General features: G+C 35.6%; 1 protein-coding gene across 1 annotated transcript in view; it reads right to left on the reverse strand.

Annotated features, from left to right (window-relative positions):
• Nucleotides 1–667: 667 nt before the first annotated feature.
• NEK10 (NIMA related kinase 10) overlaps nt 668–13,774 on the reverse strand; it is a 79,978-nt gene continuing 66,871 nt past the window's right edge. The window contains exons 32-36 of the mRNA XM_026045563.1: nt 12,341–12,451; nt 10,022–10,130; nt 8,710–8,762; nt 8,570–8,625; nt 668–770 (exon numbers count right to left, since the gene is read on the reverse strand). Of these exons, the coding sequence (XP_025901348.1) occupies nt 731–770; nt 8,570–8,625; nt 8,710–8,762; nt 10,022–10,130; nt 12,341–12,451 (369 nt within the window). The 3' untranslated portion in view covers nt 668–730. The remainder of the gene's footprint in view (nt 771–8,569; nt 8,626–8,709; nt 8,763–10,021; nt 10,131–12,340; nt 12,452–13,774) is intronic.

The raw sequence follows: 13,774 nt of genomic DNA on the forward strand, positions 1-13,774 counted from the left end.
TATTTAATATACTCTCTGTTACACAGTAAGTGTGTGTATATAAAATGTATACACATGTACAAMACATTTTATATACACATATCTATACAATGTGTGCCTAAAGATAGACATATAATATACAGACACTCTGAAATAACTGTTAAAATACCTATTTTTAAAATAGCAGTCCTACCAGAAGCTATGTCAGTTGCAAATGCTGACTATTAACATGTCATATCAGCAGTAGAGAAATTACTTCTAAATATTAAAATCATGTTGATGATGTTTAATCTGTTTCTAATTCCGGTACAGTGAACCTACATAAATTTGCTGTCTGGTGATAGCTCACTCTCCTTTTATTCCCATAAAAGACATAACTGGATATATATATAAAAAAAAACCCTACAGGCTATAAAATATACTTCTAGAAAACCTGTCTATGAAACAACTCCTAAAAACATATTTTATAAAAACAGAAGATGTGTACAGCTGGGAGCTGTGTTTTCCACCTAATGTACAAACCTGGAAGCATCTTTCCAAATGTTCCTTGTAAAGTGCTGTAAACAAATCTAGCAGTATCTAACTGTATTATCCTGAAAATATCACAAGTGAGGTCTCTTGAAACTATTCCATATTGGAATTTCTTCAAATGTCCCTTTGGTAATCAGACAGCATCTGCTGAAGTACAAGAAATCTGAGTTCATCAGGAACAGTTCTGAGCAATTTGTTCATAATTACAAGTTTTCATCTTCTACTGGATAGTTCTTTGTTCTCCTTGATAGTAGAGATACCTGGGAAAAAAAATGGTAGGTAGCATTTGTTGGAACTAAGTAGCTTCCACTAATCACAGTCACCAGGTCCAGGGCCAGCCTTTGTGCTATCAGCAAAACACAGCCATGCTATCAACATGATGTACAAGCCAAGAGACCCCAGATGTATATTGAAATAAATGTTTAAGTACAGAGATTAGAACAGAGTTTGATGCCAAAATGTGTGGGTGAAATTCTATCATTTACGCTATATGCATGGAATTAGTTTGTCTAATGATCTTCTGACTCCAAATTTATGGACTGGTCTTCACAGCACACCAGCAGAATTACAGCAGCATGGTGCAAAGGTCTCTCAACAGCTAATCAATGAGGTCTGAATGCAACATAAAGCATTCACGGGACAGATTTAACTCATGTTGCTGATGTAACAACTCCAGGGACCTAAGTAAAATGGAAAAGTAGTTTAAAGAAAGTCTTTAACATCACTTAACATCGCTCCTTTGCTAATCCTTCTTCAGATGGCTAAAAAGAAAAGGGGCCCCAGAAAGTGATGCTGTTTCTCAGCTGCTTCATATATGCAAATATGAAGCATTTAAGCATTCCTTCATTAAATGCATTTAAGCATTCCTCCATTAAATAATCATGTTGTTTATAGCATAATTATTCTACAAAAATATGAAGAGTTCTCACAATGGGTACTTTGAGAAAGTGCTTATTTTTTTGTTTCAAAACATCACAGCTCTATACTGCAAGAGTAAGATCTCTTCAGACCTTTTCTCCATGACATAAATATACAACATGTATAACAGATATCCAAAATCTGAGACCTATCAAACATTCCTCTACACACAAAGAGCCTTGGGAAGCATAGCGTATGTTGATTACTGAAGAACTGAAAGACATGGAAATACACAGGAATGAGGGAAGAAAAAATATCGTATATTCTTACGCATACATATCAACACGTACACAGAAATCAATTGCTGAAAGATCACTATTAAAGCTGTAAAGATGCAATATCTGTGTTAGGTGCATCTCCTGCTCACTCTGTTTTCTCCCTTACCAGTTAGTTAGTGCTCACAATTTCTTTCCCCAGACATTACCTTGAGTTGATCAGATCGCCTCACATTCTGTTCTGATGTCTAGACTTTTGCGAATTGTAAACCTGACAATTTTTCTATGCTCTGTCTAGACTAAGCATATTTAAACTGGTGCTGATATTTTGATAAGGCCTAACAATTGCCTTTTCTTTATGGAGCAGCATGTTAGAGCCATGAAGATCTGACTTTCCATTATCTGTAAACAATTCTGCTGGGAGAAAGGTAGTCTTCCCCCAGCTACAGTCATCAAGGCTATTTTGAGACAGTTTTAAAGAACTTATCTTCATATAGCTATGATTTTTGAACACTAAGGCCAATCATGTCTCCCATCTACTAGAAAACTTTCAGATTACCTTCCACATAGCCTAAGAAAAAAGCCACACCCCAAAACCTCCTTTCAATAACATCTTGCTATGACATCTATTTCTTTCATCTTAGGAGAACTGTCCTAGCTTAAGCAAACCAAGAAAGTCTCAGACAATAAAAGATTCTCTTTGCAATCGCTTGGTGTTCACAGAAGTCAGGTAAGATAGACGTCTGCTAGCACAAGAATGATTCCAGACTACAGCGAGCTTTGTGAACCACCCAGAGTAGGAATGTGTCTTCTTGTTTGATGTTATTTGACAGACTTCATCTATGCTCTATAAAAAGAAATTTGCCAAGCTGACATCTCATGGACACACAGAAGTCATTCTTGAAGTAAATCTTTTCCTTAAACTAGCAGATAGACCCACTTCAGAGTTGGAAGAGCAAACCAACCTTATCTCAGTCAAACAAATCTGTGCTGACAGATGCTTCCACTCAGAGATGGGAAGCTCATATAAGAACGTCTGAGAGCTCAGGGAATGTGATCTCTGCAAGGGATCACAGCCATCTGCCTAGTGTTGAAAACAGTCATTTCCACAGTCCAAATGCTGACAGACAGCTTCACAGTCCTGCACTACTTCTACAAACAATGCAGACTTAGGTCATTTGCACTGTCAAGAGACTATTTAATTTTATTTTATCAGTGAACTATATCAGCAATTCAGGATCTATCAGGCATCCAAAATTTTGTAGCAGGCCAGATACTCCTCCATCTTTTCAACATGGGGACTGATATGCAGGTTTCTAACTATTGCATTRCTAAAAAATGAACTGAGCAAAGACTGATCTTCTATGACAGTGACAGTCCTATCACAGGAACAACTTATTCTGGTATTGCACCAGATGGATCCCTGGATCACACCCTGGTCTGCTCAACATAATCTCCAAAACTACAGCTAGGTCTGCATGAAAGTCATTTACACCTAGCAATCTGGATGCTAGACTAATCTAGTAGTCTGAAGGATGAACAACTCTGCAGAAACCAACAGCTTCTGCTGTAGTTCCTATCATTCTGTTTCACAGAAAACAACCTGAAATTGAAATCTTAATTAGACTGACTTACTAACCACAGAGGAAAATATATTCTGGTTTGGTATCATAAATCAGAAACAGAAAAATACATATTTTGTGCCCTTGGACTATTGGCCACCCCTGAGATGACCAGAGCTTTCCTGTAACTATCTAAAGATCCAGTTAGCAATAATTCCTGAGCTATGGTATCCTCCTCTATAAGTCATTATCTCTCTAAAGCTCCACTATACCATTTACAGTACGGCTTGGTATACCTGTCTTCTTTTTTGAACACAGCGACTACTGATGTGGCTCTAACAACCCCTTCGTAATTTCTCTAGCAGTCATGAAAAGGTGCAGTGCACACACCACTCTATTCAGTGGCAAATGACATCCAGTAAGTTTCTTTAAGCCACCATTTGGCCACATATTTCTTGGTCTTTGGGACACTCTGTATTCACCAATGTGACAAGGGTTAGTCACTGTTTTATCACAGCATAAAACTGCAGCCAGTGTCAGTTGCTACTCCACGTTCTCAAGTTGTTCCTCCTTTTTCTAATAATTTCTGTAGAATCTGTGATTTATGAAATATAGGCCTATACTGCCTCTTAGTGGAAGGACAGCTAACTCAAAAGATGTGGTAAATGCAGATTTGTGGGAATAGGACTGTCTACATGTAACTGAATTGCAGCCATGGATGAAGAATACAAGGGACCGCTGAACTTTGTCAGCCCTTTATATGYTTTGTGGGAGATATAAACCAATAGATTGCTGGTATGGGTCTAGTAAATGCTGCTGGCCAGAATAATTTTGTTCTGCATATGAGAAGTATGAGAAATATGAACCAATGTGGACAAACACTTGGAAGAAGTCATCAATGAACTGAAAGCACAAGACAACATCAACAGGTAGTAGTGGAAAAACAGACTAACATATGGCAGAGCTTTTAAAATCACCCAGACATCACAAAGTCTGGCTAGTTTGATATATTAAAAAAAARYWRMYAWMAWAAAAAAARAAAGAAATAATTTAATCATATAACACAATTAAACAGGTAAATTAACATTGAAGAACTTATACATAAAAATGGTAAGCACTTGCAGGTAAGTAGTAATGTGTTTATATTTTTTAATGATATACCAGTGGAACATTATCCCCAATACAAACRAAGACCCTCTGAAATAGTAAAAATGCAGAACCTGCTGTCATTCTTAAGCTATATTATTCTCTTGTAACACTGTGGGCAATTCTTTGACTTGCTAATAATGCATAACTATCATTAGAACTGGAGCTGACAGTTGTCCTCTTTCTGAAATATCTCTTTGTAACTACACAAATGCTGCTCTAATTCTAATTTTTTCTAATTCTAAAATTCTGATAAAAATGGAAAAGAGGCTTTGAACAAAGTGGGGAAAAGGTGATAAATGATAACATATTAATTAATGTACTTGATTAGGAACACTATTTCCTTTTATTCTTATACTACACTGCTACTGTTCTGTGTCCTACAAAACCAATCTCGAACATTTCTCCCATACACAGACCTCAGGTCACATGTGCGATAAAATTTTGCCTTTATACTGTCACAGTGAGCTTCAGCAGTCAATTGAACACAATATTGTCTCCAGCCATTGCTACTTTTTTTTTTATTGGTAATGAACCTTTTTTTATATAATTGAGTTGCTGTTTGAATTAAGTCTCTTAATTAAGTAAAAACAGATTTTTGCATCAATTTGGTATTATATGTCTATATCAGTAAAGAAGTAGAAGAAATAAAGARTTGATGAGAGTTTGAAACTAGTTTTCATGTGCTGTTCATCCATGGTTGCACAAAAAAACTTCCTCTCTCTGAAACTAAATCAGAATAGGGGGAAAAAAAGCAAATAAGAGCAGGTAGGATGTGAATAGAATGATTTTGAAGCATTCACTTTTTTTTTTCATATGTGTTTACTAAGTGTCTGCATAAATAAGTAACACAATCTGAGCATTGAGTAATTTCAGGAGATTAGTGACAAATGGGCACAAGTTGATTATTCAAGATAAAGCTGAGGGTCATTATCCTCAGCTGGTCATTAATCCCCATGAAATGATTGGTATTGAGATAGTAATTACTATTATAATGAAAATGAAAAAAGAAGCATGACATTTTTCTGATGAGGCTGTCTCTCAGTTTCTAAAGAATTAATGTTTCTTTCATTATCCAATCAAGTACTTGAATCATTTTTAACCCATTATACAGTTTATTCATTTTATACAATTTTCACGCCATCTCCTCACTTAAGATTCGGTGTCCTGTCATAAATATTCGGACATACACACACACAAACACTCTAAAAAAAAAAAGAAAAAGAAAAGAAAATGTATTAAATGTATTTCAAAAATCTTTTCTGTATAAAGCCCRCTTTATAATGAGGTAGGAGACTTCATTATTACACTACATGCAGTCAAGCTACTTATTCTGTATTTAACAGGAATCCACATGAATCCMTTGTCCAAAACCAGAATTCATCTTGTAGCTTTACAACATACGGAGCCAATATTGTTAAGTCACATTGTTCAGAATCCATCAAGAAACTGGCCGTACAGCTTTAAAAATTATGTAACTTTACATACTTTTCTGTAAATTACAGAAAAAGCTTTAAAAATTACGTAACTTTAAAAATAAATTTTGTAGTATTCTGGTGTGCCTTCCGAGGTTTCTTTGGAGTTCATTCTTTCACTCCTCTATCAGAAGAGCTGAAATTTGTTATTGGCAAGAGGGAAGGCAATTCATTTTCCCCCTAGAAATACTATTATTCTTTGTTTCTTTTTCGAGAGCCTCACACAGGTTGCCTCATTCCAGCTTCCCATCCTCGAAATTGCAGACCTCAATCCAGAGTGAAAGCATTTTAAATAAGCTAGGAAAGTTAAAAATAGGAGTGCTGCCCTGCTACATGTTCCTAATACCAACAAGATACAGATACATATTACACCTATCCTTTTTTTTTTTTTTTTTAATCCCAAATCCTTCCTTGCAAATACTTTTCTAAGAAAGGGATCCCAGAAAAAACACAGGATGCACTGAGTTTTTGCTGGAAAAATTTGCAGTTGTTTCTGAAATGGTTCACTGTGTATAACAGAGAGGAAGTGGAGTAAAGCTCATAACAGCTTAAGGCAGAAATGGCTGTTAGGATGTTAATCTGCAGGCTGCAGATCAAGTTCTGTGTACTAGAATAAAGCCAAATAACAGTGGACACTGATAAATGGCTTGGACTGCAGCTTGGGAGAGTGATTTGTCCTTTTGGCTTGCTTAAGCTGTTTGGAGAGTTTGAGGCGAAACCTAATGATGCATGTCTGCTAGCCAAATGAATCATTGGATACTGGACAGTTATCAAAATTGAACTGTTTGGTTGTTTGGACAGAGTCTTAGGAAAAAAAAAAAAAAAAAAAAAAAGAAAGAAAAAAAAAAGCCTAAGTTCTGAAAGCTCTAAGTCGCATTGAGCTGAGAATAGTTTAGAAGACATGGTAGGTCTTCTGGAAATTGAGAAGGATGTTTTTGACAGTCAAGGTCAAAGTACGTGTTTCAAAACATTTTCTGAAACAGGGAAAAAAACAAGGAAAAAAAYATATAACTATCTGGGAGCAGAACATGGACCGGAAAAGGAGTAATATAATAGTGACAGGAGAACTGACTGTAATCATGCATCACACCAGATAATAGGATGCAATAGTGTGGTGAAAAATTGAGGGCACGTCTTGCTASCAGTGACAGCTCAACAACCAGCCGGCTATTGTTATGTGCCAGCTAATGCCAGGACGTGTTAGAATAACACACAGGCAGTGGAGTGGGTCAAAGCCTCATACAGCTGCTACATGCACAAGCAAGAAACRGAAAAAAAAAGGTCAAATTTAGGTAACATGCTTTGAAAGAGTAGGAGATTTTACTCCATTCCTTTCACCCTGTTCAGAGTCAGTTTTGGCTTTGCTACGAGTCCCATGAATGAAGCACAAATGAGCACTGCTGAGGAACCAACATGACTCAGGGGAGCCACAATTTGACTTCCACTGKTTTTTTTTTGCTCGTGAGAAAATCAAATACATCACAGAGCACATCCACCTAAGCCAACAACAGCGCTGAAGATTGCCCAGACTTCCTTAGCCTTTATGTATGTGAGGAAATCTACCGATCCAGCTTATTCTTTTTTTCCAGTTTCTTCCTGCAGGATAGACATGGCATAGAGAAGAAGTAACTTATACTACACTGTCCTCCCGTGTCTCTATGAAAAATGGCCTCTTATATCTCCTCTAAAATGAAACTTCCAAAAAAATGAARGAAAATCTTTATGATTCTGAAGAACAATTGCACTGGAGGAAATCCCAGAACAGATTTCTGGGAAATCCCAGAAAAAGCAGCAGTTAGAAACAAGTAGTGCTACTAGAAAACATAGAATATTAATTATTTTACTGCTTATTCTCCTGTGCATTTATGTCATATTTGTATGTTACATGTTGAAAATTCTAGCATATTTTATCATAATCTTTAAGCACTCTATGCATTTCCATTGATATCTCATTTCTGTACTAGAGTGTAGAAGACTCATGCCCACATTCAGTATTCTGCTCAGTTATATTAATTGCAATAAGATGCTTCTTTCCAGGCTACTTAGGAGTTAAAAGCCTGAACAAAGACAATACACTTACACATTTACAAAAAGGCCCGCAACATCTTGAAGTTAACAGTGAGAGCTTTTTTCATAATTTTATCAYAAATTGTTCACTATTTAATATGTTTCCTACAGCTCCCAATCGTGGGAGCATTTGACTAAGACAAAAATTTTGACTATTTGAGAATACTTAAAAATAAAATTGTCAGACCTCATGGCTGCAAAAATGATCTCTGAAGAAGTGTGATCTAAAGTTTCACAGAAAAAAAAACTTTATTTTTTCCCTTGTCCTTTTGTGTTAGCAACCACTTTTTCTGTCTTTTCTGGTGTACTCATTTTACTAAATACATCAGTTTAACACTTTCAGATGTGTAACAACAAAGTATTACAACATGTCTCATTTAAAATGAGCAGGATGACCTCTTTTTCAACTATGGCTTTATATGGAAAAAAATTTGAGGAAATTGCTGCCAAGCTTGTCTTGTTATTTGAGTGAGGAAACCATGCGGCCAAAGCGGCTCAGATGAGCTAATGTGTCCCAAATCAATTTCTTCCAGTCCATGCATCTATGGTGTTATAATGAAAAGTGTATTGCACTAAGTTTAAACTGAAATTGCAATTCCAAAATCAGAAAAAAAATACATTTCTTTAACATACCATAATTTAATTTTTCATTTTTAAATTAAACACTTGGACTCACCTGTTAGAAGAGAAATTGTAATAACCAGTTTCTTCTAAAACCTCTTCAATTAGAGTCTATAAGTCAAAGGAAATTTACTTCAGTAAAATTATCTTGAGCAACAAAATAAGATTATACCTTAAAATATATAAAAAACTTACCTGCAACTGTTCGTATGTCATCCCTTCTGCTGTGTCAGCAGTGCCAACAATACCTTAAAGGCAAGTAATGATATACTTCTCAAATCTGTGTCCGGGTACTCTGTTTCATTTTCCCAGTACTTCCAAAGCAAACATATCAACAACAGAGAAACTTATTTAACAAGAAGTTAACTTTGATTAGCCACAGTTTATTGTACTGACCACAATGACTCCTAGTAAATACGAGTCGGGTCTTATGRTATGATGTGAACACTTGAGGGACAGTCATTACATTATGAACGAAAGTTATAACTGATGGAAAAGTATTGATTTTTTTGGAAATATTTAATGTGAAAGAACATAATAGCGCATCATTTTGCTATACTCCCCACTTACTACTTGTAGTGGAAGGGCCACACAAACAGTGGCAAATTATACACGAAACAAACACAAAACACGAAAGGATTATTTGCTCATTAAAAGATCAAAAAAATACAGAAAGTGACCATTTGATCAACTGCATGGTTGTTTCAGGGAACAAAATAAAGTTTACATTTCAAGTGACTATTAGGAGCTTGTTTCTCTCTCAAATATCAACCTTGACAGATGGTATTCAGTTCTGTTTTTACAATAAGCTGTCGAAGTGATATGCCAGCTTCAACCCAAAGGCCAGCAAAAGAAAAGATTTCCATCGTCCTTTCAGTAACCCCTGTTTCTAATCTTTGTATGTCCTCTAGCCTATGAATTGCAAACATAACTTTTCTTGCACTTAGAAGAATGAAAATGACAAAATACAAGCCGCGCATTTCGCTGAAGTCCCTTCAAAATTCTCTTGCTTTTATTGCACAAAGAGATATATTATCAAACAGATCTCTGGTTTCACTAAAGATGGAGTTYATGATTTGTCACTGTATGTATTTCTTTTTTTCTGATGCTGAATTAGATATGTAATTAAATAATTACAGCATACATAAGTTCTAAATATAAGAACAACATAGAGCTTATATACAGTTTATTTAAAAAACATGTGAAAGAGCAGGCAAGTTCTAAGCAGGACATTTGTAGTCATAAACATTCCTGTTGACTTTTATAAGAAAAATGTTCCATTGGTATCTTTCATAACTCAAAAATATACTCTTTTATACTATCAGAATGTTCCACCTGCACCTAAACTGCACCAGGAAGAGAAAAAAGAAAACAAACCTACAGATACCAAAAACCAGTACAGCCAACACAAAACCATGTCCGTCAAGTAGGAGTTCCTTCCACTTTAGTCCCATTTCCTTATTAGAAAAATATATGCCATGATAGAGGTTCTGATGCTTTCTTTTACCTTTTCTATCATCAGGAGCCAATATATTTCTGCTTGAAGAGAGAAGTAACACATGGCAATCTGCTGTAAAGAAGTTGGGCTCAATCAGTTCAGGAGAACCTTGGAGCAGCTGTAGCAGGGAAGAAAGAAAAAAAGAGCATATCAGAAATGCCTGCTCTTTTTTGCCTAAACCTTGGATATCTGTAAGGAATCTAGAGTTTCCTATGTTTCCCACCAGAGTCAGAGGTCAAACGAGATTTCAGTACATGTTAGATTAATGAAAAGTGGTGAACACAATTGCGAGTGCTGTACCTTCTCTGTAGAGACATTTACAGAACAAGCTGCCAAACTGCACTTGGTATAAAGCAGAGAGTTCTTCGGTTTATCTCAATAAAATATCATAAGCTACACATTGGTGTGAAGGCAGTCTGTTCCCTCAAATCTAAGAGAGAAACAGTCAATGACTTTGGTTTTCAAAACTGGGTCTCAAGTGAAATTTAGTGCATATTCAAGCAGTATAATTTCTGTTAGTGAGACCCCAGCACTGCTGAAAGCGGAAGGTCTGTTCAGCTACTTGATTACCTGAACTGCTTCTTGATCATCTGACGCCAAACTTTTAAACATCTAGATTTGAAAATATTCTSTGCTACAACTTTGAAATGAAAATATTTTTTTAGGCAAGAAAGAATTTTCAGTTGTGCATTTCGACAACATATTTAAACTTTTCATTCAGGGACTTATTTAGTTGGCTTTCACTCATTAAAATATGTATCATTTACTTACTGATGTTAAACTACTCCTCGTCCTTCTAACTTTGTTTTTTTGTTGTTGTTGTTGTTGTCATCTTTAAGCAATTTGTATTAAATACCTTCTTCAAGATAGAAATGCCCAAAATGGCACTAAGCATTTCAAATGTCTTCAATTTACTATGATTTACTTTTTAAATGTAGCATTTCTTCCCTTTTCTTCAGGTTTAAGACTGACGGTTTTGAAGTTAACATAATTTTAGAGTTAATAATATTACCAAGTCTTAAATAAAAAAGATTATTTATGGGCATCTGTGAAATTAGGGTAATTTTTTAATAAGCATTTCTTTTATCTTATTTTTGGGCACCCTACCCCAGAAATATCTATTCAGTAAATGAATAGAAAACATCTCGTTAGACATAATGTTATGTTTGAAATACAGGAATTGTTTAATGTAAATCCCAGCTTGATTTACTGATAGCTAATTGGCAGGAAACTGATGCCTTGGAGGAAGATTACTCATCTTTTAAGTGTCTTTCAAAGGCATTACCTATGTAAACACTGAATGGTGGCTACCTTCCATGAAGTTTTACTGTCTCAGATAAACTATGAAAGTAGACATTAAGCTATGAATGGCCTTACTCCATCCAATAGCAAGCAATGACTTATAAGAGTCCACATTTCAAAGTAAGTTTGGTTAGGCAGAGGAAGGACTTGAATTTCCATCTCTCATATCCCACGGGATATTGAAAATGATATTTGTCATCAAATTTTGGATACACTAGTGTACCTATTAACTGCTTTGTCATCAGTCCAAGAGTGAAATATCGAAGCTTCACATTCTCCTCAGCACCCAGATGCTGAAGATGTCATTTTCAAATCCTTTATTGAGTACAGTCCTCTCAGGAGATTTTGAAGAAGGAACATTTAGAAACTCTAATATTAGCCATGAAGGGCTCTTTCTGTGTTGGAAAGCATCCAACATGTCGCTGGAAAACCGGCACGCATGGTTCTTCAGTCTTCCAATTCTTGCAAATCTGTGATATTTTTAAAGTCAAGACACTAAATTGCTGCTGACACACTATTCAACAATTGGACAAGATATTCTATGCTCAAGACACTTTGGTCAGCTTAAGTGTTTTCACAGTTTGATAGGAAGACATTTCAAATCAAGAGAAATAATAGCAAGCTAATAATAAATTAGGAGCAGTTTGTATAAATTAAGATAAGCTTACATAATCTTTTGCAGTYTTTTACCACAGAAATAACCCTTTAGCACAGAAAGTTACATTTTCTTTTCTTTCTCTGAGCTCTGATGAGATGGATTTTGGTTTGAATATTGGCAGCTAGTTGAACCTTTGCATTTACAACATGTTTTAACGATCAAAGACCCACTTGAAACAAATCACTATTAACTACTTACCTARGAAGACTCCATAATTTTCCAAATAAACAATGGTCAGAGCGTATGCTAAATATTCCCTTTTAAAAATTGGGAATATATACTTCTTTTTTTGTGATATTACTACTGATGGGTTAATTTAAATAGAAGAGAGAAAATCTGCCACTGATAATAAAATAGGTGTACTGTACCTTTCTCATTTCTGATTTCAGGTTACAGGGATTGCTCTGCTGACTGAAGAGGGACTTCTTGAATCTCTCAATGACTCTCCTTTTCAAGTTGCACTGCAAGGCTGGAGGAAGCTAAATGAGACAGAGAATGTGACGTTATTTTATCACTGCGCAATTACRTCTCCTGTGAAGACAATTTGGTCACCAGCACCAGTACTGAAAAAAAAGTAATTAATACTGCAAAAAAAGCCATATTGATATTCAATAGTACAGAGATAAACAACAGTACAAAATGTTTTCTAATGGCATATAATAGTGATGGCTGTTAGTTTACCCATTCTATTAGGACTGGCACACCTTATATCTTAGCCACTCTAGCCATGAAGGAAAACATCGTTATACTGGTGTGGGGCAGGAAAAAGTCATAATATAGGTAAAACTAGATTTGCCTCCCTCACCAAAGTGATCAACCAGTGACCAAGGATGTTTCTCTGTGGATGGAACCCAAGAGAAAACAGTAGACTCTACACAGAAAGTTAGGGTAGATTTTATGTTAGTTACTTTGAGTTACTCTGGATGAAATTAATTGAACTACAAGAGTCTAAGACCTTTCCAAATGCATGTAGAAATTAATGTGACCTTTCCTCATGATTTCAAAGAGCTTTCTGAGGACTGTATGTATATCTTAATACAATACAGCCCAGTTATTTTACCAGAAGTTTCCTCTGGGAGGTAACTTACATTTCATTTGACTATAAGCTATATAGAAAATCCAATTTGGTATAATTTTTCTTCCATATTTTGAGGCTAAAAATACACATCTCTATTGTATTTACAAAAGGAAAGCACACAGCATACTTGAGTTTTAAAAAGTCATCTATAGGCAGTTCAAAGGAGCTCTCTTTTTTTGCTCTTTGAGTTTTTTTAAACCATTTCTCCAACAGTAAGTATAAAGCTTCAGTTGTTGGTCACTGCAGTGATACTGMTACTCACATCTGTCACCATTTCAGTTTGATGATCATTCTACGGTATATCCACTTGAAACAGGGTCTTCTACTCTATTTCTCTTTTTTATACCAGTGATTTCCTATACTGTGATTTCCTACCATTTAGTAAAAACTTTATAAACACTTTACTAATGTGAATTCACAACGTGCTGCTCCTTTAAACTCAGGAAGATTTTTGACTACCCAAGAAAGGTTTGGACATTACTGACATATTTTTAACACTGTTACGGTACAAATTACAAAGAAATTTTGTATCTGGAAAGAAGCACTGTACTTAGACAGCTCTAAATCTGGAACAGTCTGGAACAGCAATACTGGCCTCACAGGATCAGTTGCTGATCTGCTGTCACAAACCTGGGATCAAGATTAAATTCTAGGCTTGAAAGACTTCTTCAGCAGAAAGCTGCCTGCAGACAGCTTTCTATTACAGATAGCTAMTTCTGTCTCT

This window comes from Nothoprocta perdicaria, unplaced genomic scaffold (assembly GCF_003342845.1).
Source record: "Nothoprocta perdicaria isolate Ctin4 unplaced genomic scaffold, notPer1 scaffold_40, whole genome shotgun sequence".
Lineage (NCBI taxonomy): Eukaryota > Metazoa > Chordata > Aves > Tinamiformes > Tinamidae > Nothoprocta > Nothoprocta perdicaria.